The 26,300-nt window shown below is 35.8% G+C and overlaps 1 protein-coding gene across 3 annotated transcripts in view; it reads left to right on the top strand.

Moving 5' to 3' along the window:
* Positions 1–26,300, top strand: part of ADK (adenosine kinase) — a 511,842-nt gene that overhangs the window by 39,831 nt on the left and 445,711 nt on the right. For 2 of the 3 annotated variants that reach the window (XM_059899208.1, XM_059899209.1), the window contains exon 2: positions 2,692–2,766. The exons of the other annotated variant lie outside the window; for it this stretch is intronic. In XM_059899208.1, the coding sequence (XP_059755191.1) occupies positions 2,692–2,766 (75 nt within the window). The remainder of the gene's footprint in view (positions 1–2,691; positions 2,767–26,300) is intronic. 3 annotated transcript variants of the gene reach the window in all.

The following is a 26,300-nucleotide window of genomic DNA, read 5'->3' as shown; positions in this document are numbered from 1 at the left end:
GATATTGTGGGGTTCCTGGTAGATGAACTGTTGGAACAAACCAAGAAGATGCAGTTACTACTAAGAATGGTGCTTATTGATGGAGAGAGAGGAATCACATATGAAGTTGAGGTTTCTGAATTTAAAAAGGGGATGATTGCTGTAAAAGTTAAGGACACTCATCAATAGTGTTTATTCTGGCACCAGATGTAACTAAATATTTTCGCTGACCAGAGGGCTAATCAATATAAATATATCAATAAACAAGACAAAGTTTTCTCAGGATCTTTTACTGTAATATCTATGTCGGTATATAGTGTTTGTAGGTTGTCTAACAAAATAATAATTATAGTATAGGTTTATGTTGGATGGAGCCTGAATTATGAGACACTTCAAAATTACTGACCAAAAAAAAAAAAGAAAGAAAGAAAAAGTCATTCAGAATCTTTCACCCTAGCATCCATTCCAGGAAAAAGACATTGCTAACATTTGGAACAAAATAATAATCTAATAATCCTAGTATGGGTTAGTCATAGTTTTTGGCCATAGACCAGCCCCCATCTTGTTCACATCTAATAGGACAAGTTCAAAATAAATGCTTACTTAAATAGTATCTTTATTGTTTAAGAAGGGTGATACAGCATTTACTGGCCTGGACACTCATTTATATTTAGGAAACTAGCCATTTTGAAGAATTAAGTGTTTTTAACAAAGTTAATTTGTCATATTAGAATGAAATCATATAATAGTTTCTCATTTACGTACAGTGATGAAGAGGAAAACGACGTGAGTTGTTTAAACTTATTTGCTTTTGGAAATAATTGTATAGTTTTTACTTAACTTACTGTTTGAAGACACCTTTTATCTGCTATTTTAAATTTTATTGTCCCCACCTCTTACCTTAGCCACTGCTGCTGCAACAGGTTCCACACAGGCTCCGGACAATTCCAACTTGACAGCATCTCTCATCAGGGCCCATGCTGTGTACTTCTTGCAGTGAGGAACAGTAGTCAGTGTATAAGTTCTTCCTCTTTTGTCCTTTACACACGGAGCTCTGAATCACATTTTACATATTCTTGTCCATTTTTGTTCATAAGCAAAGGTTTTGTTGGACAAATAAGTTTAGGAATGAGTTTAAACATGGTTACTGTGATTCAGTGTGCTCATTTTCCCCCATAATTCTTTGTAGAAACCATAGGCCCAGAGAGGTTGAATTAATTTGGTAATATTATTTTTAATAAATTTTCAAATAGAGTGTAATGAACTATTTTGAGAATGCAGGAGATGTGCAAAGGACTGACTTCTTAAAAAGAAGTATCACAGTTACATTTATTAGAACCAAGAGGGGACCAGTTGGGGGTGGAGAGACTGACATGGGGACAGGAGGATATTTTTTTGTGATGATGGAAATGTTTCATATTTTGATTTTGGTGGTGGTTACATTACTGTATATATTGAACTGAACACTTAAAAAGTGTGAATAAAAAGAAACAACGAAGCATCTCCCCTGTGCTTTTTTAAAGAAAAATAAACAAGTTTTAAGAGTTTTTTTGTTTGACTAATAATACACAAATCAGGCAGAGAAGTCCCTAATGAAATGATGGTCACGTTTTACTGTATCTGCCTGTTGATCCTTCATTTTCTAAGCACTTATTTTCTTTTTATATTAGACTGTTATTTTGATTACAAATGCCTGTGTGAATAAATAAATGCATTGTCTTTTATCCCTCCCCCATCATCTTTCTTTAAATAGAAAAAGGGACAAATTTCTCTTAATTGCATATTCAGCCATAGTTGTCCAATCTGTGATTTTAATAAGAGACTGTAATTCAGTCTTCTAAATCATTTTACACTATAATTGTAGGCTATACCTCGTTCTCCTAAAGAAACTTTTGGGTATCAGTCCTATTGATATTACTAATAATCTCCAAATGGTGAGGATGGTAACTGGTTTGGAGGCAACTGGAAGAGAGCTTGAGCAAACTAGATACCAATGGGAAATTACACAGAGGCAAATTTTATTGCATAAACTAGAAGAATGGCCCTCACTGAGGCTGACCCAGCTATGGCCTCTGGTCCATTTCTTGCTGTCAGTTGTTATCAGTTGTGGTGGAGTTCTGTCTTTCCCTCAGTTTTGAGCCGTATTGTAATCAGTTATGGAAAACAGACTCCCTCAAAGTCTGTTAAATGTAACTGAAAATTACACTATCTATGATACCCATTGTGAAGGTCCCACCCCAGTCATTCAGTTTTTCAAGGGTAAGGCTGTTGCCTGGATTCCTCCAGGACTTGCTGTATGCTCCCTGATAAACTTTCATTAGTTCAGTATTTTACTGTCTAGAGAGAGTTAAATATCTATCATGTTTGTTGAGTATAAAACTTTATTGTGATAGACCTTAAAAAAAATTGAATTTAATTAGCTTTAGTCATTAGCTGTTAAATATTGTGGAAAAAAATCACATGATATGGTTTCTTCTTTTGTTATGTTTTATTTCATCCAATTTAAAAGTCATTCTCCTTTCTAAATGGCTTTGTGCTTCCTCTAAAATGTTGTCCTACATGTAATAGGCAAATCAGAGGTTTAATAAACTAGTATGTTAAGTTTATTTCCAAGGTAAAGTGAAGATATTTACTTTTATATTTGTGCATTTTACACATCACCTTACTTTCAGAAGTATTTCTAACTTGTGCTTGTATTTTGTGTATTTTTAGTGAAAATATTCTCTTTGGACTGGGAAATCCTCTTCTTGACATCACTGCTGTGGTGGATAAGGATTTCCTTGATAAGTAAGTATTAAGCTCTTTGTATGTACTATGTGAAACTTACATCTAAAGAAAAACTGAAAATTTTGGAATTGAATTTACTGTTTAACATCTTCAATTGGAGGAAAATTCAGGAAATTTAAATCTGATAATAGCAAGTGCACCATTATTATTTATTGAGTAATTGACCGTAGTTTTCCCTGGGAAAACTTAGGTACATTTATTCATTCCTGTTGCTACTTTCACTTGAAATTTATTTTTTTATTCTTTGCAAGGAAGAAGTATGTGAATTACCTAATGATTTAATTTCCACATTTTAAAATTACTGTCAATGAACTAAATCTATAATGGTGCCGTAACATATGGGAGAAGGAATAGGTTTAGAGAGGGCAAGAAGAATATGTAGGACTTAATTCAAACACCATGAATCTCCACTATTTCCCCCTAATAATAACTTTTGATGTTGTTAATTTAGCTGAGAAATCATTTTGTGTTTATTTATCTGTGATGATTTGGTGCAAGGAAAAAAAAAAGTACTAAAAAAATATTTAATAATGAGAAATTAAGATCCCCTTCCCCTTGAACACCCCCAAGTTCTATGCCCAGGGGCAACCACTTTTAAAAAAATATTATTGAGGTAAAATTTACTTAAAATTAAATCATAATTTAAACTATTTTAGAGTGTATGATTCAGTGACTGCTAGGACATTTGCAGTGTTGTGCAACCGTCACCACTATCTAACTCCAGGACATTTCATCACCCCAAAAAGAAACTCGTAGCCATTAAGTGGTCATTTCAGTATTCCCACCTGCCCTCCCCACCTCTCCCCAATCTCCTGGGAGCTACCAGTCTGTTTTCTGTCTCCATGGATTTGCCTGTTCTGGATATTTTATTTCATATAAGTGGAGACATACAATATGTGGCCTTTTGTGTCTGGCTTATTTTACTTAACATGATGTTTTTCAGTGCTCTTCCATGTATCATCAGAAGTTATTATTAGGGGGAAATAGTGGAGAGTCATGGTGTTTGAATTGTGTCCTACATATTCTTCCTGCCCTCTCTTATCCATGTTGTAGCATGTGTCAGTACTTCATTCCTTTTAAGGCAGAATAATACTCCATTGTTTGTATATACCACAGTTCATTTATGCATTCATCAGTTGGTGGAGCCATTGGTTGATGGACACTTGGATTGTTTCAGTTTTTGTCTATTATGAAGAAAGCTGCTGTGAACGTTCATGTACAAGTTTTTGCATGGGTATATATTTTCATTTCTTTTGCGTATATATATTGGAGTGGAATTGCTAAGTCAGATGGTAATTCTGTGTTTAGCTTTTTGAGGAAGCATATCCTCACCAAAACGTGGTCTTTTCCCTTTTTAAAATTATAGCCATCCTGGGACTTCCCTGGTGGTCCAGTGGTTAAGACTGTGCTTTCATTGCATGGGTCACAGGTTCGATCGCTGGTTGGGGAACTAAGATCCCACATGCCGCATGGCATGGCCAGAAAAAAAAAAAAGGAGAAAAAATAAAATTATAGCCATCCTAGTGGGTGTAAAGTAATATTGTGGTTTTGATTTACATTTTTCTAATTACTAATGATGCTGAGCATCTTTTCATGTGCTTATTGGCCATTTGTATATTTTTGGAAAAATGTGTGTTGAAGTTCTTCACCCATTTTTTAAATTGTTTTTTGTTGTGGTTGTAAGAATTCTTTATATACTCTTAACACTAGACCCTTAATAGATTTATGATTTGCAGACACTTTCTCCTATTCTGTGGTTTATTTTGACTTTCTTGAGAGTATCATTTAATGTGTAAGTTTTAAATTTTGATGAAGTCCAGTTTATTTTTTCTTTTGTTGCTGTGCTTTTGCTGTCATATCTGAAAATCTGTTGCTAAATCTAAGGTCACAATGATTTATGCCTATGTTTTCTTCTAGGAGTTTTAGTTTTAGCTCTTAAATTTAGGGCTTTGATCCATTTTGAGTTAATTTTTGTATCAGATGTGTGGTAAGGGTTCACTTCATTTTTTTTGCATGTGGAAATCTAGTTGTCCCCACACCATTTGTTGAAGAGCATTTTCTTTTCCCCATTGAGTGGTCTTGGCCCTCTTAAAAATCAGTTGACCATAGGTGTTTGGGTTAATTTCTGGATTCTCGGTTCTATTCCATAAGTCTGTATGCTTGTCCTTATTCCAGTACCATGCTGTTTTGGTTACTGTAGGTTTGTAGTAAGTTTTGAAGTCAGGAAGTGTGAGCCCTCCAACTTGTTGTCTTTCAAGGTTGTTTTGGCTATTCAGAGTCCCTTGCAATTCCATATTAATTTTAGGATCAACTTGTCCATTCCTGTAAAAAAGGCAGTTGGAATTTAGAATGGGATTGCACTGAATCTGTAGATCAGTTTTAGAAGCATTGCCATTTTAACAATATTAAGTCTTCCAATTCATGAACAGGAGATGTCTTTCTTTAAGTTGTTTCAACAGTGTTTAGTAGTTTTAAGTTTAGAAGTCTCGCATTTCCTTGGTTAAGTTTAATCCTAAGTATTTCATTATTTTTGATGCTACTGTAAATGGAATTGTTTTCTTAATTTCATTTTTGGATTGTTCATTGCTAATACATAGAAATACAACTGATTTTGGGGGATAACCATTTTTAACAAATTCTGTTTTTTAATGTCTTGGAGATTATCTCTATAACTCTTTATCTGTATAAACTCAAGTGTCAAAGGATCAGGCAAGAATTTATAAATGTGTAAATTTGGCCGATTGTAATATAATAGGAAATAGGTTGAGGCGCCAAGGACTAACTGGAGAATGTGTCTTATCCTAAGAAATTCAGATACAAATTTTTAAAATATACTTTGCTAATCAGAAACACTCCTGCATACAATTATGGTAATGGTTTTACTTCTGGTTACCTTGTACTTTTAAATGATATAATATACACACATTAAAATTTTTTCTTGTATCAACTTTCAATAGGATCCTCAGACTCCTCATTATATAGAATTAGAAGTGCCTCTATTCATCCATCTGCTGCTTCCCTACTTTTAAGTTCTGTTAACCTTCTACTTTAACTCCTGACTCTAACTTCTACTCTAACTTTTTTTTTTTTACTCTAACTTTTAACTTTTTACTTTCTAACTTCTGTTTAACTATATTTTTTATTTTAATAAAGATTGATATGTTTTCATTCTGTTAGCTATCTATAATTGTCTTACCAACTTTGAATACAAAGTGGTAGTGAAGATTGAAAATCACTTAAACATACTTAATACTAGTATCACTGTATTTATCCCTTTTTTCAGAATTAAATAGTGTACTAAGAATGTAGAGTAGGTGTAACATTTGGAATGTAATTAGAGCACTTAACTCTATTAACAAACTAAAGAAAGAAAAATCACATAGTCATCTCAATAGATAGAAAAACCATTCGCCCAAACTACTATCTATTCCTGATAAAGTTTCTTATAGCATTCTTAGAATAGAAGGGAACTCCTTTAACCTCATAAAATTTAGGTTAGGGAAAAGCCTACTAATAACATAATTCCTAATGGTGAAAGTCTGCATGCTTTCCCTTAAGATCAGAAACAATTCAAGGATGTCCGCTCTGACCACTTCAAAATGTATACAGTGGTCCTGAAGATTCTGTTTAGGACAATCAGGCAAGAAGTAAAAGACATCCAGGTTGCAAAGGAAGGAATAAACCGTTTTTATTTCCAAAAGGCATGATCATTTATGTAGAATAACTGATGGAATCTACAAAAAAAGCTACTACCTGATTTCTAGAATTATTATAAAGCTGCAGTAATCAAAACAGTGATATCAGTGTAAAGGTTGATGGCATAGAATAGAAAGTCCAGAAATAGACCCACACAGAAATGGATGACTGATTTTTTAAAAATTAATTAATTAATTAATTAATTTTTGGCTACGTTGTGTCTTCGTTGCTGCACGCGGGCTTTCTCTAGTCGCAGCGAGCGGGGGCTACTCTTCGTTGCGGTGCGTGGGCTTCTTATTGCCATGGCTTCTCGTTGTGGAGCACGGGCTTCAGTAGTTGTGGCATGCGGGCTCAGTAGTTGTGGCTTGCAGGCTCTAGAGCTCAGGCTCATTAGTTGTGGCGCAAGGACTTAGTTGCTCAGCGGCATGTGGGATCTTCCTGGACCAGGGCTCGAACCCGTGTCCCCTGCATTGGCAGGCGGATTCTTAACCACTGTGCCACTAGGGGAGTCCCTGGATGACTGATTTTTGACAAAGGTGCAAGGCAGTTCAGTGGAGAAAGGATTGTCTTTTCAACAAATCGTGCTGGAACAATTGGATATCAACATGCATAAAAATGAATTTGGATCTGTATTTTGTACCATATACAAAATTAACTGATAGAACTAAATGTCAAGCCTAAAAGTATAACACTTCTGGATGATAATATAGGAGAAAATCTTTGTGATTGTGGTTTAAACCAGAATTTCTTAAATATAGAACACCAGGAGTATGTTCTATAAAAGAAAATTTGATAAGCTGGACCTTTTCAAAATGAAAATTTTTACTATTGGAAAGACACTGTTATAAGAATTAAAGGACAAACCACAGGTTTGGAGAAAATCTTTGCAAAGCATATGTCTGATAAAGGACTACCAGTCAGAATACATAATGAACTCTCCAAACTCAATCAGAAAAGAAACAACCCAATTAAAAAATGGGCAAGGGATTTGAACATTCACCAAAGATATATGGATGGTAAATAACCACATGGAAAGGTACTCAGTCTCTTTCATTATTAGGGAAATGTAAATTAAAGATACAGTGAAGTACTACCACACAGTTGTTAGAATGGCTAAAATTTTAAAACAGAGCATACCAAATGTTGGCTAGATAATGGAGGAACTACAACTTTCTTCTCATGAGGAGTTAAAATGCTGCACTGAATTTTCAGTTTAAAAAGTTAAACACACATCTATTTGATAAAACCATTTCATTCTTAGATATTTACCCAAGAGAAGTGAAAACGTGTGTCCATACAAAGACGTGTTCACTAATGTTCGTGGTGATTTTTGTTTTTAATAGCTAGAACCTGAAAGTTATCTAAATGTCTATCAACAGTTGAATCATTAAACAGATTGTTTACCCATACATTAGAATTCTAGTCAGAAATAAAAAAGGAATAGAGTATTGTTTGGATGAAACTCAGAATAATTGTGTTCATTGAAAGAAGCCAGACAAAAATGAATACATACTGTATCATTCCATTTATATTGAGATTATAGGGAATTCAATTTATAGTGACAGAAAGCAGATCATTGGTTTCCTGTGCATGTGCCAGGGTGTGGTGGAGGGCAGGAAGGAGAGATTACAGAGAGACAGGAGGGAGCTTTTAGGAGTGTGTTCGTTATCTTGATTGTATAATGATTTGATGAGCATATACATGTATCAAAACTTATCAAATTGTATACTTTAAATATGTAAGATGTATTGATGTATGTCAGTTACATGTCAGGAAAGCTTTATAAATAAAACAAAATAGAATCAATGGACATGAATTTATGCGTTTGAAGTTAGAACTCCTTTGTTTGCTTAGTGTGAGATGTTTTGTCCAGGAAATCAACTAATTGATTGTCACTGTTTTAAAAAAATTCTAATAGCATATAAAAGTACAGAGAGAAAGTAAAAAATTTGAAATTTTATGACGTGTAACCAGTGTTAAACTGTTTTGATGAACATGCCCCAGACATCTATGTATAACCCAGAGAGATATTGTATATGTTTGTGTTTATGGGATAATACTATGTGTAGTCTTAGGAAATAAGCTTTTTTTTCACTGTATACTATGTTTTTAAAGGTTCATGCAAATATGATCAGAGTGATTATGATCTGGCAGCTGTGTGCTGACAGTATTGGGAACTCAAATAGCTTGTTTCACTAGCAGCTGATCCTAAATGGCCAGCTGAAGTCTTATTTTTTTATTTTGGGAGGGTTTTAATCAGTAAAACTGACTTTTGAAATCAGTACTTGGAGATAAAAAGCACGTTTTTGAACTCTAATCATAAAAAGTAGAGCATTCTCTTTCTTATATTCTGACCATTTCTTCCATAAAACACTTGAAAGTGTTCCTTATCATTTCAACAGACTATGTTTAACTTACATTTTAGACCATGTTTAGATGAGTGTTTTATATTTGCACTGTGTAAAAATAAATTATCCAGGAACAATTTGCTAGGTACTATAACAAATGAATTAAATATATACTTATTAGTATCTTACACTATAAAAATGAGTTAACTGTTAAAATTCTTATAAAGTATTTGTTTTTGTGATTCTGAGTTTTTTAAAAACAGTATTTGACCTTTTCAATTAAAAAAATAATTGTTGTAAAACTAATACTAGTTAAAAAGTAAGCTAGTACTGAAGGTTTTTAAGGAAAAAATCAGTTCTTTGCTGCATCTTCCATCTTTCCCCTTGCTTTTACCCCATTCTGCATAAGTGCTGTTTTTCCAGAAGATTTTAAATTCTGTTAGCTGTTTTTTTCCTGCTATCTGCCTATTTCTAAATAATATGCTAGTATTTGTGTGATTTTTCATAAGGGTGATTGATTGGAGAGGCAAAGGATAAAAGTTCCTTTAATGTAAGGAAAGGATACAAGAACATGATTCCATTAGGAAGGATTCCAGAATAGAGGATACAATAGCACTGTGTGGAGGGGCACACTTGGTCTTCAGGTCACTAGGAGAGTAGATGACCAAATCTTGTTACTGGGTGATGGTGGAGAGGATTCCCTCTGACCTTCTGAGAACTTTGCTTTTGCCATTCTCAACAGGATTTATACACTCTCTTGATTTTTTTTTTTTTTTTTAAATTGTTGGAGGGTTTCTGATTACTTTTGTCCTTGCTGACCAGGTTCTGGTTACTTGTCAGAACCCCTGTGCATTCCTGAATGCTTACTGGGAGAATAGGTGAATTGGAGATTAATGTCTCATGAATACCCATCCACCTAGCCGTCCTAAGCTTAGGGCTTTCTGAGGTCTCTCTCTCTAGCTATTTCGATATTATATATAGTCTCTGTTATGATACCTAAGGATTTAGCTCTCTTTTACTCACACCATTTCCTCTTCTTCATCTTCCCCATTTTGTTATATTACATTAAAACAAATTTAAAAAAAGGGTACAAATGAACCTATTTACAAAACAGAAATTGAATCACAGATGTAGAAAACAAACTACGGTTACCAAGGGGGAAAGGGGTGGGGGGAGGGGTAAATTGGGAGATTGGGATTGACATATACACACTACTATATATAAAATAGATAACTAGTAAGAACCTACTGTATAGCACAGGGAACTCTACTCAGTACTCTGTAATGACCTATATGGTAATAGAATCTGAAAAAGAGTGGATATATATATATATGTATAACTGACTCACTTTGCTGTACAGCGGAAAATAACACAACATTGTAAATCAACTCTATGCCAATAAAATAATTAATTAATAAAAATAAATAAAATTAAAAAAAACCAGATCAGTAATCATTGTGAACAGATTTGTAGACTTTGATTACTTATAAAACTTTTTTTTTCTTTCAGTGACTTATTGCATCCTGTGTTCATTTGCACTATTTTCTATACACTTATTCAAATTTTCAATAGCCACTCTATTAAGTCTGTCATGTGCCTAATAACCATTCTCCCCTCTACCCCTCCTCCTCAAAATCAGTAAGTCTATCAACCTCTTTTCCTCTGGTGACCTCCCTTCTTCAGTTCTCCATCTTTGTGCTCCAAACTGAACTGGTTGTGTTGCTAGACTTGTCTTTTTTTTTTTTTTCCTTTTAAACAGCAGTCTTCCTTTATCTCATATCTTCTTTATTGGTTTTCTGTGTGTGTGTGTATGTGTGTGTGTGTGTGTGTGTGTGTGTGTGTGTGTGTATAGCATATCCTTCAGAGAAAGAGTGCATAAGCACATGTAAGGTAATTTTTTGAATCTTTGTATATGTCTGATGATCTTTTAAATTTTTTTCCCCCTCACATCTTATTGATTGGTTAGTATAGAGTTTTCTTTGAGAATTTTGAAGGCATGTGCCGTTGTCTTCCAGCATCTAATAGATCTCTTTATATCACCAGTTTTTTCTCTATGGAAGCTTTTAGAATTTTTTTTTTGACTTTGGTACTAGTAAATTATCATTATGTAACATTTTGTTCTTGTGTTATGGATGCATTTTTTTCCCTTGTCTGTCTAAGTATATTGATTAGAGTTGGTTTTGTTTGGTTTTTGAATGTCTTTTCTTTCCTGCTTTATCTTTGTTCCCTGTGGATTGCTCTTTTCTGGTTGTTTATTGTGGCCTTTCTCCTTCATGGTGGAGACTTTCCTCCAATATTAGGTGATCTTTGGCTGTCTGTTCTTATTTAAGGGTAAGACATTAAAAAAGCTTATTCTGTTTATTTGCAAAGGAATAAGAAAAAGTCTGGAAGGATATGTTCTAAACTCCAGTGGTCATGGGAGGGTGGGTTGGCTAGGGTGGGTACTTTTATTTCAGTATTCTATACAATTTAATATTTTTGTAACAATCCTTAATTGCTTTTATGAGCTTTTTTTTCTTAAAGCTTTAATGAAGTTATCTGTTGCTGTGTAATAATAGTTACCTATTGCTATGTAATACATAACCACAAAACTTGGCAGCTTAAAGTAACAAACATTTAGTCTTTCACACAGTTTCTGAGGGTCAGGAATTTGAGAGTGTAGCATCGCTGGGTGGTTCTGGCTTAGGGTCTCTGATGAAGTTGTAGTCAGTCTGTTTGCCAGGGTGGCAATAATTTCAAGGCTCAACTGTGGCTTCCAAGCTCGTTGATACTGTTGGCTGGCCTCAGTTTCTTAAGCGCTGTTGGAGTGAGGGCCTCAGTCCCTCACTTCATAAATCTCAGAGTGTCCTAAAAATGTGGCAGCTGTTTACCCTATTGTGAGTGACTTGAGAGAGAGTAATAGTGTAATTTTCCCTAGATGGAAGCTGCAGTCTTTTTTATAACCTATTCTTGGAAGTAACATGTCATCATTTTTGCCATATGCTTGTTATTGGTCATACAAACCAAACCTGGTATAATGTGGGAGGGCACTACACATGGATTTGAAAAATAGGAGGCAGGGATCCTTGGGGGCCAGAAGGCAGGCTATGATAGTCAGCCTCCAAGATGGCTCCTGATGATCCCCTCTTCCTGGCATTCTCTTGAGTAGTTCCCTCCCACATTGCACCATGGCTGATCTGTGTAACCAGTGGCATATGGCAGAAGTGATGGTATCCTACTTCAGAGATTATGTTGTAAAAGACTGTGTCTTCCATTGTGGCTGCTCTCTTCTTTCTCTCTCTCGGACATTCAGACACCTTGTGAGAGGCTCAAATGACTGGAGGTAGAGGCCTCAGGCCTATAGCTAGTGAGGAACTGAGACTTGCCAACAACCATGTAAGTGAGCTGAGAAGTAGATTCTCCATTCTCTGTTGAGCCCTGAGATGATTGCAGCTCTGGCTGACAGCTTGACTGCAACCACGTGAGAGACCTTGAGCCAGAAAAACTCAGCTAAGCTACTCCTGGATTCCTGACCCTCAGAAACTGTGTGGGATAATGACTGTTGTTTTAACCTTCCAGGTTTTGGGTGAATTTGTTACATAGCCAAAGAGCACTAATAAATAAAGGCAAAAATTTTTTTTTCAAACACACACACACACCCATACCCCACATTCAAAACCTCATTGGCAGGTTGGTATATGTGGGTTTGAAACCGCTAGGTGGCGTTTCAGGGGGCTCCGAGGAGCTCCGGTTCTTTATGTCTCAGCGCAAAAAGAATTCAGTGAGAGGCAAAATGATAGATAAGAAGTGAGTTATTAGAGTAGGGCACTTGTGAGGCTTTCAAGTGGGCAGGTGAGAAGGTGCTGTGCCCCGAGAACATAGTGGGCTACAGTTTTATAATCAAAGAAAAAGTGGGAGGGGGAGAAGACCACCTTCTTCCTCATTCTTGAGTAGACATCACACTTCCATCATCAGTTCCTTCTCTGTGTCGGGCGGGGGAGTTTTCTTGTCCCTACGTGGTCAAACCGGGACTGTCATGGCACTATGGAAAAATTATTCCGTGTCTCAGTACAATGAGGGTCTTTCACTTTGAAATGTCACCTTTCCATAAATTATTGTTTTTTATGTGTGCAGAGAGCATGTCCAAGGGGTCATTAACTTACTGAGCTCACTGAGCAGGATGTGGGTCTTATGCCACCATTGTTTTATTGTTTGGGGGCATGTCTCATGCTTCTGTTGCATGGTTTTGTTGCTAAGCAAGCCAGCTTGGTTTTGTGGTTAAGCAAACCTTCTTTCTTGAGTGATCAATAACTTATAGGGGTCTCCTATACTTTTTTCTTTACTTACAGTCCTCTAGTAGGATTAACTATTTAATTACCTACTTCGTCCCTTTACTCTGTCCCTATCAGGTTGGACTTGTTGACTGATGGGACTTTATTGTGGCTTGATTATGCTAAAAACCTAGTTTGGGGGGCTGGGGTGTGACCCTTAATGTTAGTATCTGGAAGTCTAAAGAGTCTGTTCAGTTTCTTTACAGAAAAGTCTTCCATTTTCCTTTCTGAAGGTTTAAGCTTGGCTGTTTTATTCTGAGTTCGCCAGGGAAAGGGGGCTAGAGGTACCATAATTAAGTAGGCAGTTTCACCTGTCCCTCTCTACTCCCCCTGGTTTGCCTGTTGTTCCTTAGTTCCGAGGTGCTTCTCTTTGGTTTCTTGAGGGAATAAACCTCTAATTTATCTCTAATTTACTTTAGGAATTGTAAGTTGTGATGGTGAGATGGTAGTCCATTTCCTGACTTGTAGCTCCATGCCTTATCTGTATCCTCTGAGATTTAGAGTTTCTGCAGGTGGACTAGTCTTGCTTATCATAAGTAGCCTCTTTCAGTTGCAAATGAGATTTTAGTTTCTTTAGCGCTGCTGAGTTCCTCAGCTGCTTTCCTTTTTCTGAAAATTTGTGGAAACCTTTTGACCATTAACGCTTAATTACATTAGTATTCTTTTTGATCCTGTAGGTGTTTGCCTTTTTTTGTGCCTTTATTATCATTTTAACAGTCTTGGAAGGAAGAGTAGATAATCTTTCTGCCATATATAAGTGGAAGTCCAAGGAGTGTGAGTGTGTGTATTTCACTATTATTATATGTACTATAGCAGGAAATGTATAACCATGGACTCATAGGATTTTTGAGACAAATTGGAATTTGGAGATAATTTAGTCCTCTTTATTCATTTTACAACAGAGGAAGGAACAGGCTCAGCAAAGTTAGATGTTTTGCCCTTGATTACAGTTAGCAGTGCAAGCCTGAGATGGAATCTGTATCTCCTGACCCTATTTGTTCCTTTTTCTACCATGCCACACTAACTACCTTTATTTTTTAAACAGATGATTAAATTATTAACAATTTAAACCTATTGTACAAACTAAGAATTAATAACTACGTGCCAGATTTTGGGGATTCAAAATGGGTAAGCCTGGTTTCTATGTCAGAGCAATCTCTGGATAAATAAAAATGATTTTCTTACTTTCCTTTAGTTCATATCTTTTGTTGATTACTGGCCTCATCTTTTGTTTTAACTATTTAACAATTTGTGTAATTTATGTGATGATCTTAACTTACGATTTGTCCAGACAAGCAGTGTTTTGAATAAAAGAGAGGTTTTTTTCCCTTTAATTTACAATTTCCTTTGACTTTCTTGGCTCTCATTACTCTCTTCTGCTTTCTAATTTCTTACTTGAGAGGAAGCTCAATATTTTTTTTTTGTACTAGGTTTATAATTAAATATCCATAGTATAAGCCTTGCATGCAGCGTTTATAAACATTGCTGGGGAGAGAGGCAATTAAGGAAAGTACCTTAGTAAATCTTTTCTATAGACAGTAAGCTCTTGGTGCAAAGGAACTGCACTATGCTTTTTTCTTACATGACCCTTAGCATGGTGCTGGATACATGTTAGGCACTTGGTAAATAGCATTTGACTGAAAAACATTTTTTTATGAAAGGCCTTTTTAAAGTGGAATTTTAAGTGTTCAGTGTTAAAAGTTAATGAGAGAATTGATATTTTCTTCACATACATTTTTGTGAAGATATATTTTTCACATGCTATGTTTGTCAAGCTTTTCAGAGCAGTTTTTTAAACAACAAGAACCATCATATTCTAATGGTCTTTGCACACTGGACTGGTATACAACAAAGGGTTGAATCTAAAGAAGGGCCATGGAGAATCCATCTGAAAAACTTTCAAGAGTAAGGAGGAAAATAAGAGTATAATAATTTTTAACAATTATTATCTGACAATAAAGCATTTATTCAATATGTATTAGGTACGTTTTTATATGGTATTAGTTTAGTCCTCATGACAACTTTATGAGGTAGTTATCCTTGTGAAAAATAACAGAGCTTAAGACATTTGTTCATACCAAAAAATGTATCAGTCATTGTGCAGTAATTTGAAATACATGCTTGTTTTAATTGTAAAACCTGTATTCTTTATTTTCTACTATCTTACTATGGAAGTATTAATTTGAAAGTGAAAAACTCAATTATACATCCAGATTTTTTGAGTGTAAATTAAGTAGATACATAAAGGCTCATAAACTTAATGAAATTCGATTTTCCTTTTAGTATAGATATAGTGTAGATGAGAAAAATGTGTGTAGTTTGCTCCAAAAATTGTTAACATTTAGTTTTAATTAGTGCATCAGAGTAGATTAATAATTTCTTTGTGAGAGATTGAAAGACTCAACAATTCTCTTTTTGACTGAACTTTCAAAACAATGCACTTCTTATGTTGGGAGGGTGGTATGTTGTCTACAATTGACCTGTTTCCAGAATAGAGCAAGCATTACCATGATTCAGAAATATCAACTAGATAATTATTTGATATTCAAAAATTAAATTTCTTCTAGAGTATGCTAGTCTTTATTTGAAGATTGTAAAGCTGGTTTTTCCCTTGAATAAGAAAAAATTAGGATCTGAGAAAAGCAGAATTAAGTTAGTTAGTTTTGATGTATCCAATTTGCCAAAATATTGCAACTGAAAATAAGTAGGACACTTGTGGTAGGAAGTAGGCTATTGAGAATAATCTTTTCCAGCATATTGAAGAGACAACAGTGGGTGTGAGGGGAGGAGGAAATATGGAACATATAAATACTTCCAGATGAGTATTGGTGTAATTATGGGGAATAAAGGAAAGGAATGTATTAATAGGGATGGAAAACAGAGGGAAGGAGTATGTAAGACAGATTTGCCTTAATTTTTCCTGACACCAGATAAATACCACAGAAGTAAGAGGAATTAGAGAATTAATGAAATGGTAATTGGGAAATAAAAATCATCATTAGAAATAAAAATACTTAGTTTTAAGAAGGGAAGCTAGAGTAGTTCACGAAATGTGTTTCTCTCACAGACATAAATCCTTAATAGTATAATGATATGAACCTTAGGTAAATCTTGATTAATGTAAGCATGCATGAAAGATATTACTTAATGTTTACTCCAAAAATACTCAAAGTAATAATAGTTGGTCATAAATTTCAACACTGATTATTCAATGCCAAAAATTTGCAGGTGAATTATTTGTATAAGTTATGATGAATTACTTTGATAAATTATGTATATTAGGTTTGAAGGTGAAACAATATTTGGAGTGTCAAGTGAGACTCCTTATATACAGTTAAAAGGTATCATTGTTTTGTTTAAAACTAATTGTGAGATGCTCTGACACTTTTGTAGTTAAGTCTCGATATAGCTACTTTGCAATATTTTCTTCTACAAGTTATAACATTATGCTTTGTGTATTTAGGTCCTTAATTGATCCTGAATTGATTTTTGTATATGATGTGAGGTAGGGATCTAGTTTTTATTTTATTTTATTTTATTTTTTAAATTATTTATTTATTTATTTATTTATTTATGGCTGTGTTGGGTCTTCGTTTCTGTGCGAGGGCTTTCTCCAGTTGCGGCAAGTGGGGGCCACTCTTCATCGCGGTGCGCGGGCCTCTCACTATCGTGGCCTCTCTTGTTACGGAGCACAAGCTCCAGACGCGCAGGCTCAGCAATTGTGGCTCACGGGCCTAGTTGCTCCGTGGCATGTGGGATCCTCCCAGACCAGGGCTCGAACCCGTGTCCCCTGCATTGGCAGGCAGATTCTCAACCACTGCGCCACCAGGGAAGCCCGGGATCTAGTTTTTAAAAAGGTTTTCCTTTGAGGGAATCAGCTATTATATTACTATATTGTGAATAGGCCAACTTCTACCCACTGATCTGCAATGCCAATTTTTATTTATCTGTAGTTTGGTTTCTGGCTTCTTAATTTTTTTTTCCCCCCCTTCTGGTCTGTTTGTCTCTCCTTGAACTAATACAGCCCTATTTTTATTTTGTTACTAAAGCTTTACACTAAGTCTTGATGTCTGATAGGGCAAGTCCCTCCACTTCATTTTTATTCAAGAATTTTCTTAGTTGTTCTTGGCTCTTTTCTTTTGTCCACAGATTTTAGAATAAGCTTGTCAGGTTCTACAAAAATTCTTCCTGGGATTTTGTTTGGAATTGCATTACCTTTATAGATGAATTTGGGAAAAATGAGATCTTTAACATATGAGTTTTTCTATCTATACATGTATTTCTCCATTTAGTTTATGTATTCTTTTATATATTTCAATAACACATAGGCTCTAAGTACATTAAATACAGGGTTGCAAAATGAATAGTTTTTTTTTAGACTTACACATCTTACGGCGTGATCATTGCTAAATTTGTTAGCTTCAAAAATTATAAAAATAAATGATTCTTGGAAAAAATTCAAACCATGTAGAAGCTATTAAAAGTAAAAATGAAATCTGGGGTAACTTACTGTCTCTGCAGCAGCGGTCCACTAGTACTTTCTGCAGTGCTGGAAATGTATATCTGTGTTTTCCAATATGGTAACCAGTAGTCACATTTAGCTTTGAATGTTTGAAGTGTGGTTAGTGCAACTGATGTGTTTTTTTTTGGGCTGCACCGCAAGGCCTGTGGGATCTTAGTTCCCCGACCAGGGATCAAACCCGTGCCCCCTGTAGTGGAAGCACAGAGTCTTAACCACTGGACCGCCAGGGAAGTCTGACCACTGATGTATTGAATTTTTAAATTTTATTTTATTTTAATTAATTTAAATTCAAATAGTAATGTGGTTAGTGATTATAGTATTAGACACTGTAGCTTAGGTCTTATTGCAAAATTTCGTTTTCTTCATAAGTGTACATTTTTGCTAGGTTTATTCTAGGTATTTTTAAAATATAGTTGTTGCTATTGTGAGTAGAATTTTTTTCAATAACTTTTTTAGGTTATTCGTGGTATTTGGAAAGGCTACTGAATTTTGAATATTTCCTTTAACTTAGTTACCTTTGCCCTTCATTAAAAGAAAGATGGTCTTCGGCTATTTTCATTTTTTTTTAATGAATTCTAGATTCTTAGAATTTGAAATAAACTGGTATTGAAATTTGAATTTGAAATAAACTCTGAATCTTTATATTATTTCATATTAAGTAATTGGTTTTGAGTTGTTCTGGAGCTTCTTCAAATAAGACCTAAATTATGGATGCTGAATGAACACAGACTCATTTATGAAGACTTCGTTTTGCCCCAGATATTATAAGACAGTATTCCTTGTGGCTTCTCTGATTTTCAGACCTGACTTTTTTTTTTAAACAACCTTGGTCTGTCTTTTTTTTTTTTTTTAATATTTATTTATTTATTTGGCTGCATTGGGTCATTAGTTGTGGCATTTGGGACCTTTAGTTGCGACATGTGGGATCTAGTTCCCGAACCAGGGATCGAATGCAGACCCCCTGCATTGGGAGCGCAGAGTCTTAGCCACTGGACCACCAGGGAAGTACCTCCAGACCTGACTTTGAATATTGAGGAAAATGGTATTCCTGAGGATTACCTAAACATGGATTCATTTTTAACAGTTCATTTGAGCTCAGTATACATTTTTTGGAGCACCTGCTTTGTGGTCAGCATTTTTCCAAATACTGGGACTACAGTGTTAAATAAGTTTCTTGCCTTTAAGCAGCTAGTAGTGTAATTGAGGAGACAAATGTAGAAAGAAATTGATTCATATAATGTGGCATTATAGAATACAGGTTAAGATTGTGCTCTGGAGTGACTTGTAGTTGTGTGACTTTGGTTGTATTTCTTAATCTGTGGAAGCTCAGTTTCCTTGTGAATAAAATAGGAATATTATAGTAGGAATATTAAAATAAGAATATTATAATGTGAGGATTGAATGAGATAATTTATGTATTTGCCATATGCTAGCTAATATTGTTGGCTACTAGAGAGCTTGGAATGTCTCACATCTCTTTTACAGACAATGGAGACAACTTGAGGGGGGTTAATAAGCAGGTGGATGACATGGTCAGATTCACGTTTAGAATTCTATAAATCACTGTGTCTGCAGTAGGTCAGGGAATTTGAAGAGATAAATTAGAGGAGGCTGTAGTGATAGACGTGTTGAGAGATGGTGACCTAATCATTACAGTTAGGAGAGAATGGGAGAAAGTTCAATAATACTTCAGTGTTATAAAGGTAAGACTTGATGATTGATTTAATGAAAAGGGCAAAGGAGTCAGGGATTACATTCCAATGTTTAGTTTTGGTGAATGACTAGATGTTGTTATTTATAACTGAGTTAGGGAGTATGGGAGGGGGAGGACCTGTTAGAGGGGATGGAGAGATTGAGTTGTTTTGTTCATGCATGAGATGAATGTGTGATATCTAAGTGGATATATTTAGGAGAGAGTTTGATTTATGTTTCTGGTGGGTAGAGGATTCATGGTGGGAGAGACGTGTAATAAACATTATATTTAATTGTAATTTGACATAATGCCGTTCAATAAATGTTAGCTATTATTACCATTATCATCATCATCATCATCATCACCACCACTGCTGCCACCATTATTATATAGGTAGTGTTTAAAGCAACCAATAGATAAGCCTTTCTAGAGGAAGGGCATAAAGTAAAAGGAGAAGTGGGGTGAAGATAGAACATTTAATGGATGGGTAGATGAAGAAGTATGGTAGGAGATGGAGAAGAAATGGTGAGCTTGTAGCAGGAGAACTAAGATAAGGTCTCACAAAGAATAGTGACTTTGTATGACAGAGTGGTTAATATCAGATGTAACAGATTGTTAACATAAAGCCTACAGGAGTCCACTGGATTTGACAGTAGGGTGTCAGTGGTGACCTCAGCTAAGTAAATCACAGTGGAGTGACATGTAGGGACAGAATCCAGATTAAAATGTACTTAGAAATATATAGGAAGTGTGATACAAAGTGGGCTAGTTTTGTTCAGGTGGCCCAAGAGCCAAGTGGTGACATCTTACAAGTACCAAATTTTAAAAATTTCCTTTAATGAAAATATGTGGCTGGTTGTTATGAATAATTATCAACGATTTTTTTAAAATACAAAGAGTATAGTTCTATGTGTTTAGGTTTAAATCTAGCTTAATTATTATTTCCTCCAGCTTTCTCTAATTGAGTTTTAATCCTCATCTAGTTTTTTAATGAGAATTTAAAATATTATTTTCATAAACCTTATAACTTATTGTGGTTATTTGCATTCTAACCCCATGGCTTACTTTAAAAAAAAAAATTAATTAATTAACTTTTGGCTGCCTTGGGTCTTTGTTGCTGCCCAAGGGCTTTCTTTAGTTGCGGTGAGCGGGGGCTACTCTTCGTTGCGGTGCGCGGGCTTCTCATTGCGGTGGCTTCTCTTGTCGCGGAGCATGGGCTCTAGGTGCACAGGCTTCACTAATTGTGGCTCGCAGGCTCTAGAGCACAGGCTCAGTAGTTGTGGTGCATGGGCTTAGTTGCTCCGTGGCATGTGGGATATTCCTGGACCAGGGCTTGAACCCATGTCCCCTGCATTGGCAGGTGGATTCTTAACCAGCATGCCATGAGGGAAGTCCCCCCATTGTTTACTCTTAATCTGTTTCTTTATAAGCCTCTTAAATTTCAGCTTCAGTGAAAGCTGAAAGATTAGTGGATTAACACTTTTGATCTCCTTTTTCTTCCTTTCTAATGTTTTTTTTTGTATTTTTTAAAATTGAAGTATAGTTGATTTACAATGTTGTGTTAATTACTGTTGTACAGTAAAGTGGTTCAGTTATACATATATATACCTTCCTTTTTTAATATTCTTTTCCATTATGGTTTATCACAGGATATTGAATATAGTTCTCTGTGCTTTCTAATATGGTTTTTTTTTTTTTTTAATTTGCTTTTTTTTTTGGCCGCACCACGCACTTTGCGGGATCTTAGTTCCCTGACCACGGATTGAACCTGGCCCCCAGGCAGTGGAAGCACAGAGTCCTAACCACTGGACTGCCAGGGAATTCCCTCTAGTATGTTTTTTAAAAAAAATATTTATTTATTTTGGCTGCACTGGGTCTTAGTTGCACCATGCGGGATCTTCGTTGCGGCATGCGGGATCTTTAGTTGTGGCATGTGAACTTCTTAGTTGCACCACGCAACCTCTTAGTTGTAGCATGCATGCAGGATCTAGTTCCCCGATCAGGGATCAAACTGGGACCCCTGCATTGGGAGTGTGGAGTCTTACCCACTGGACCACCAGGGAAGTCCCTCTAATATGTTTGAATCAACTTTTATTTTACAATTGCAAGAGCCATTTAAACGTTACGTTGTTTAAAATCTCACTATATCCACACTATCTGTATGACTGATTCTGTCAACTTTATAAAACTTGACAGGAACCATTAGGGTTCTTTGGTTTATATGGTAATATTTGTAGATTTCTATAATTTTACTCATTTAATTCTCAGAGGGCAATCTTAGTTGCAAGTATTTATGGAATATTTTATTATCATCCTGCTATATAGCAAGTCTTAGCTTGACATTACTATCTGTGAGATTGGTAGGGCATTTCATTTATGACTGGGCTGTTTCTGGACTTCACAGTCTCTTGAAGGACCTTTCTGAGCCTGAAATTCTAAGTTATGCTAATCTTCAGGGAAAGAACACATTTGAATAAATAGTGTCTGTTTCAGTCTTACAAAAGGCTCCAACTTTGTTTTATTACTGTTAGTTGTATACTACTGTTGTTCTAGCGTATCTCAATAGTTATCTATAATGTATTAATACATTCTATTTATGTGTTCTGATATTTAATTATAAACCTAAATAACAATACCATTTTCCCATTGCCCATGGTAGGAATGCCATTATTGGATTTTATTCTTTTTTTTGCTTCAAGAGTGTCTTCCTTAAATAGCTCAGACAGGATTGAGGGAAGTATTTCTCCTTCTCCTCTCCCCTCCTCCTGTGTCCCCTCTCCCCCTCCTTTTCCCTCCCTTCCCACTTCCCTTCTTCCTACTTACTTGTCACCTGTTGCTGTCAATATTTATATAATAAAGTATTTAAATTAAATTTATTTAAATTTTTTTGTACAAGAAAAGTTGTCATGTAATCTTTGGAGGCTTACAGGTTCATTGGTTGAAAAGTTTAAGTGGAAACTGTATCCGGATGAGTATCATAACCACATTCTAAAATGTTGTATGTAATTTTTTTTTTTTTTTTTTTTTTAAATATAGTGTCTGGACTGGGTCCTATCTGTAGACATTCAGATTTAATTGCTGTGGGGTGCGGCTCAGTCATCGGTACGTTGGTTTTTTTTTTTTTTTTTTTAATTAATTAATTAATTAATTTTTGGCTGTGTTGGGTCTTCGTTTCTGTGCCAGGGCTCTCTCTAGTTGCGGCGAGCGGGGGCCACTCTTCATCGCGGTTCGCGGACCTCTCACTATCGCGGCCTCTCTTGTTGCGGAGCACAGGCTCCAGACGCGCAGGCTCGGTAATTGTGGCTCACGGGTCCAGTTGCTCTGCGGCATGTGGGATCCTCCCAGACCAGGGCTCGAACCCGTGTCCCCTGCATTGGCAGGCGGACTCTCAACCACTGCACCACCAGGGAAGCCCTGTAATTGTTTTTAATATATTTTTTCTAATTTCAAAATAATATACTTATTATGTACATTTTAAAAACACACAAAAATAAAAATCATATGCAATGATATATAATATTTTGATATATATGTTTCCAATTCTTTTTGGGAGTATATTGCAATCTTTTTCTTTTAAAAAAAAAATTACTCATTCATTCATTTATTCATTCATTCTGGCTGCGCTGGGTCTTAGTTGCGGCATGCGGGATTTTTTTTTTTATAAATTTGTTTATTTTATTTATTTATTTTTGGCTGCGTTAGGTCTTCGTTGCTGCTCATGGGCTTTCTCTAGTTTCAGTGAGTGGAGGCTCCTCTTCGTCGGTGCGCGGGCTTCTCATTGCAGTGGCTTCTCTTGCTTCGGAGCACGGGCTCTAGGCTGCGGGCTTCAGTAGTTGTTGCACACAGGCTCAGTAGTTGTGGTGCACAGGCTTAGTTGCTCTGCGGCATGTGGGATCTTCCCGGACCAGGGATCGAGCCCGTGTCCCCTGCATTGGCAGTGGATTCTTAACCACTGCGCCACGAGGGAAGTTCCAGGATTTTTTTTTTTTAGTTGTGGCATGCGGACTTCTTACTTGTGGCATGCGAACTCTTAGTTGCAGCATGTGTGCAGGATCTAGTTTCCTGACCAGGGATCAAACCTGGGCCCTCTGCACTGGGAGCACGGAGTCTTACCCACTGGACCACTAGGGAAGTCCCTCTCCTTTTTTTTTTAAAAAACAATATTGAACCATTTCCCCATGGTTGAACTGTGATTTACTGATGCAGTTGGGTACTTTTTGGATGGTGTAATAGTTTACAGTTTTACTTTTCCATAAATTATGCTCTAGTTGACATCCTTGTATACAAGTGTCTGATGTTGTTTCCTTAATGGAAATTTGTAGTTGTGTAGTTGTTTCAAAACAAGTGAAACACTTTAACGACCCCCCCAATCTATTTTTGAGCTAATTTAATTATTCATTTGGTAGAGGTGGAGGCATTCCAAGAAAGGGGGAGGGGTGAGCATTTATACCTGTTAAATAATGTGCTGGGCCCTTTTCAAGTATTATCTTTTTTTTTTTTTTTTTTTTTTAGAATTTGTTTATTTTATTTATTTTTGGCTGTGTTGGGTCTTCATTGCTGCCCGGGGACTTTTTCTCTAGTTGTGGCGAGTGGGGGCTACTCTTCGTTGTGGTGCGTGGGCTTCTCATTGGAGTGGCTTCTCTTGTTGCGGAGCACAGGCTCTAGGGGCGCAGGCTTCAGTAGTTGTGGCACTCGGGCTCAGTAGTTGTGGCATATGGACTTAGTTGCTCTGCGGCATGTGGGATCTTCCCAGACCCGGGATCGAACCCGTGTCCCCTGCATTGGCAGGCGGATTCTTAACCACTGCACTGCCACCAGGGAAGCCCCCTGAAGTATTATCTTTTTTGATCCACATAGCAACCCTGTCACATAGGTAGTTTTATCCTCTTTAGAGAAATTAAATGGCTTGTCTACTTAATGGCAGAATCAGGACAATGACACAGGTCTTAGACTTTCAGTCTAATGTAGTTTCATTGACTCAGAGGCTCTCTTTGTGGAGACTAGAGGCAGGGTAAAGAAGGCCCTTCCCTGTGCTCTCTCCTGCTTCCTCATTTTCTGCTGATTGGTGTGTATTTCTTTTCCCTCTGGTAAATTCAGGTAGAAAAAAGGTTGAGAACTACCACTATACCATTTTGCTGTCTCTGGCTTTTTTAGGGACTATGTTCATGTTTGAATCAAGAAATGGATATAAAAGCAGAACGTCTGTTTAATCACGTTTTTAGGAAACAAAACCCAACTGAAAAATAGTCTGTGCTTTGTATTATTCTGGAAAAGACATAGTAGAAAGTTGAAGTATAGCGCTCTACTTTCTACTTCCTACTAAGTTGAATTTTCCCTTTGACGTTTAGTAATTTAAAACTGAATATTCAGAGAATAAGTTAAATGTAATAGATTCAAAAGGCTGTGTATCTTTTTTTTCTGCCAACAGCAGTTAGGTTGGCAGAACAGCATACATTAAATGAAAATAAGAACTACATATAATTATAGCCCCACATTTAAACAAACATTTAACAAACATTAACATTAAATGTTTCAGTGAGAAATAGCTCCATTTCATTAGTAAGAATTATGGACCTGATGGTATATTTACTTTTACATTTATAATTCTAATTTATATCTTGCCTATTTCCAAAATAAATTTGAGGCAGTCCTTTTAGTATATAACTGTGTCCTCAAACCTAGCAGTTTGGCTGATTCTGGGTAGTATATGTATAGGTCAGGTTCTTAAGAAGAAGGGTGCAAGAGTCAAGGAAGAGATAAGCAAGATAAAATTGATAAAAAGCAGCAAAGATGAAGAAAAGTAAAGGTTACTGAGATCTGTGGAAAATTCCCTGGTTTGGGGCAGGGGAATATCAGATCAGAGAAAGAAATACTATGGGAAGACTGAACATTTTGAAGTTTGGGGTTAGAGAACTAATTTGCCTGGAGGATAGTGCAAAATGGATCTTGCAAATTTATTGTTGAGGACCTGAAGATGTACTCTGTGAATCTGGAGAGTAGAATTTCCCTTTGGGTGATTTGATCACAATTAGGCTATCCTAGTCTGCTTCTTGCCTATACTATGGATCTTTTTTACGGGCCATCTTAACTATTCCCTTCAGATTCTTGTCCTCAGACTTTAAAAGGGAAGGTTGTTCATGGGGAAGGAGCAAAGAAGAGATGAAATGGGAGAGGAAGAGAAAGTTGGGCAACAGATAAAAGCTGTCCATTTTTTGACCCTCTTATGAAGGAGACTTATTACTCCCTCTTTTGTTTATTATAGTAAACATTATACATTGTACTTAACTTTATTGTAATACTTATCACACTGTGAGCAGTTACTTTTATTCTGATTTCTCTACTAAATTGTGAGGTCCTTAAGGGCAAGAAATGTTTGTTCTTTCTCTTTTACTAGCCAGCTAGAGAAAGAAGGAAAGTAACATTGATTGAGTTCCTATTTTATATGTACCAAGCACTTTGCTAAGACATAGATATCATCAAATCCACTGGTTGCAAACTTTTTAACTTCCATAAAAATATTTTGATGAACAAGTACTTCCTCACTCATTAAGTTAATATTTATGATTTTTATATTGTAACATTAAATAAAACTGATAAATCACTCTTAGTGGATGCTAAATACCATTGTGGTTTGATATCTACCATTATTCATTTATAAAAAGACACAAACAGGCTCTTTTTAAACATTTAAAAAATTTATATTCCTTTCTCTGTTTAAATTTGTATCTCTATTACACTTTTCCCCACCAGATTTTATCCTTATGTGGTGTATTTTTATGCATGGATTATGTTTTGCATGTAATATACTATGCATACATTATGAAGGCAATATATTTTTATGCATGAAAGCCTTTCGTGCATATTGATCACACTATTGTATATCTCTGCAACATATATATATGTGAAGTCAAGTTTAAAAAAATTTCCTAGTTTTTAAATTGTAATTAACATATAGTTAGTAAAAC

Source organism: Balaenoptera ricei, chromosome 16 (assembly GCF_028023285.1).
Source record: "Balaenoptera ricei isolate mBalRic1 chromosome 16, mBalRic1.hap2, whole genome shotgun sequence".
NCBI lineage: Eukaryota > Metazoa > Chordata > Mammalia > Artiodactyla > Balaenopteridae > Balaenoptera > Balaenoptera ricei.
The sequence above is the reverse complement of the archived record's forward strand: the minus strand, read 5'-3'. Positions and strand labels throughout refer to the sequence as shown.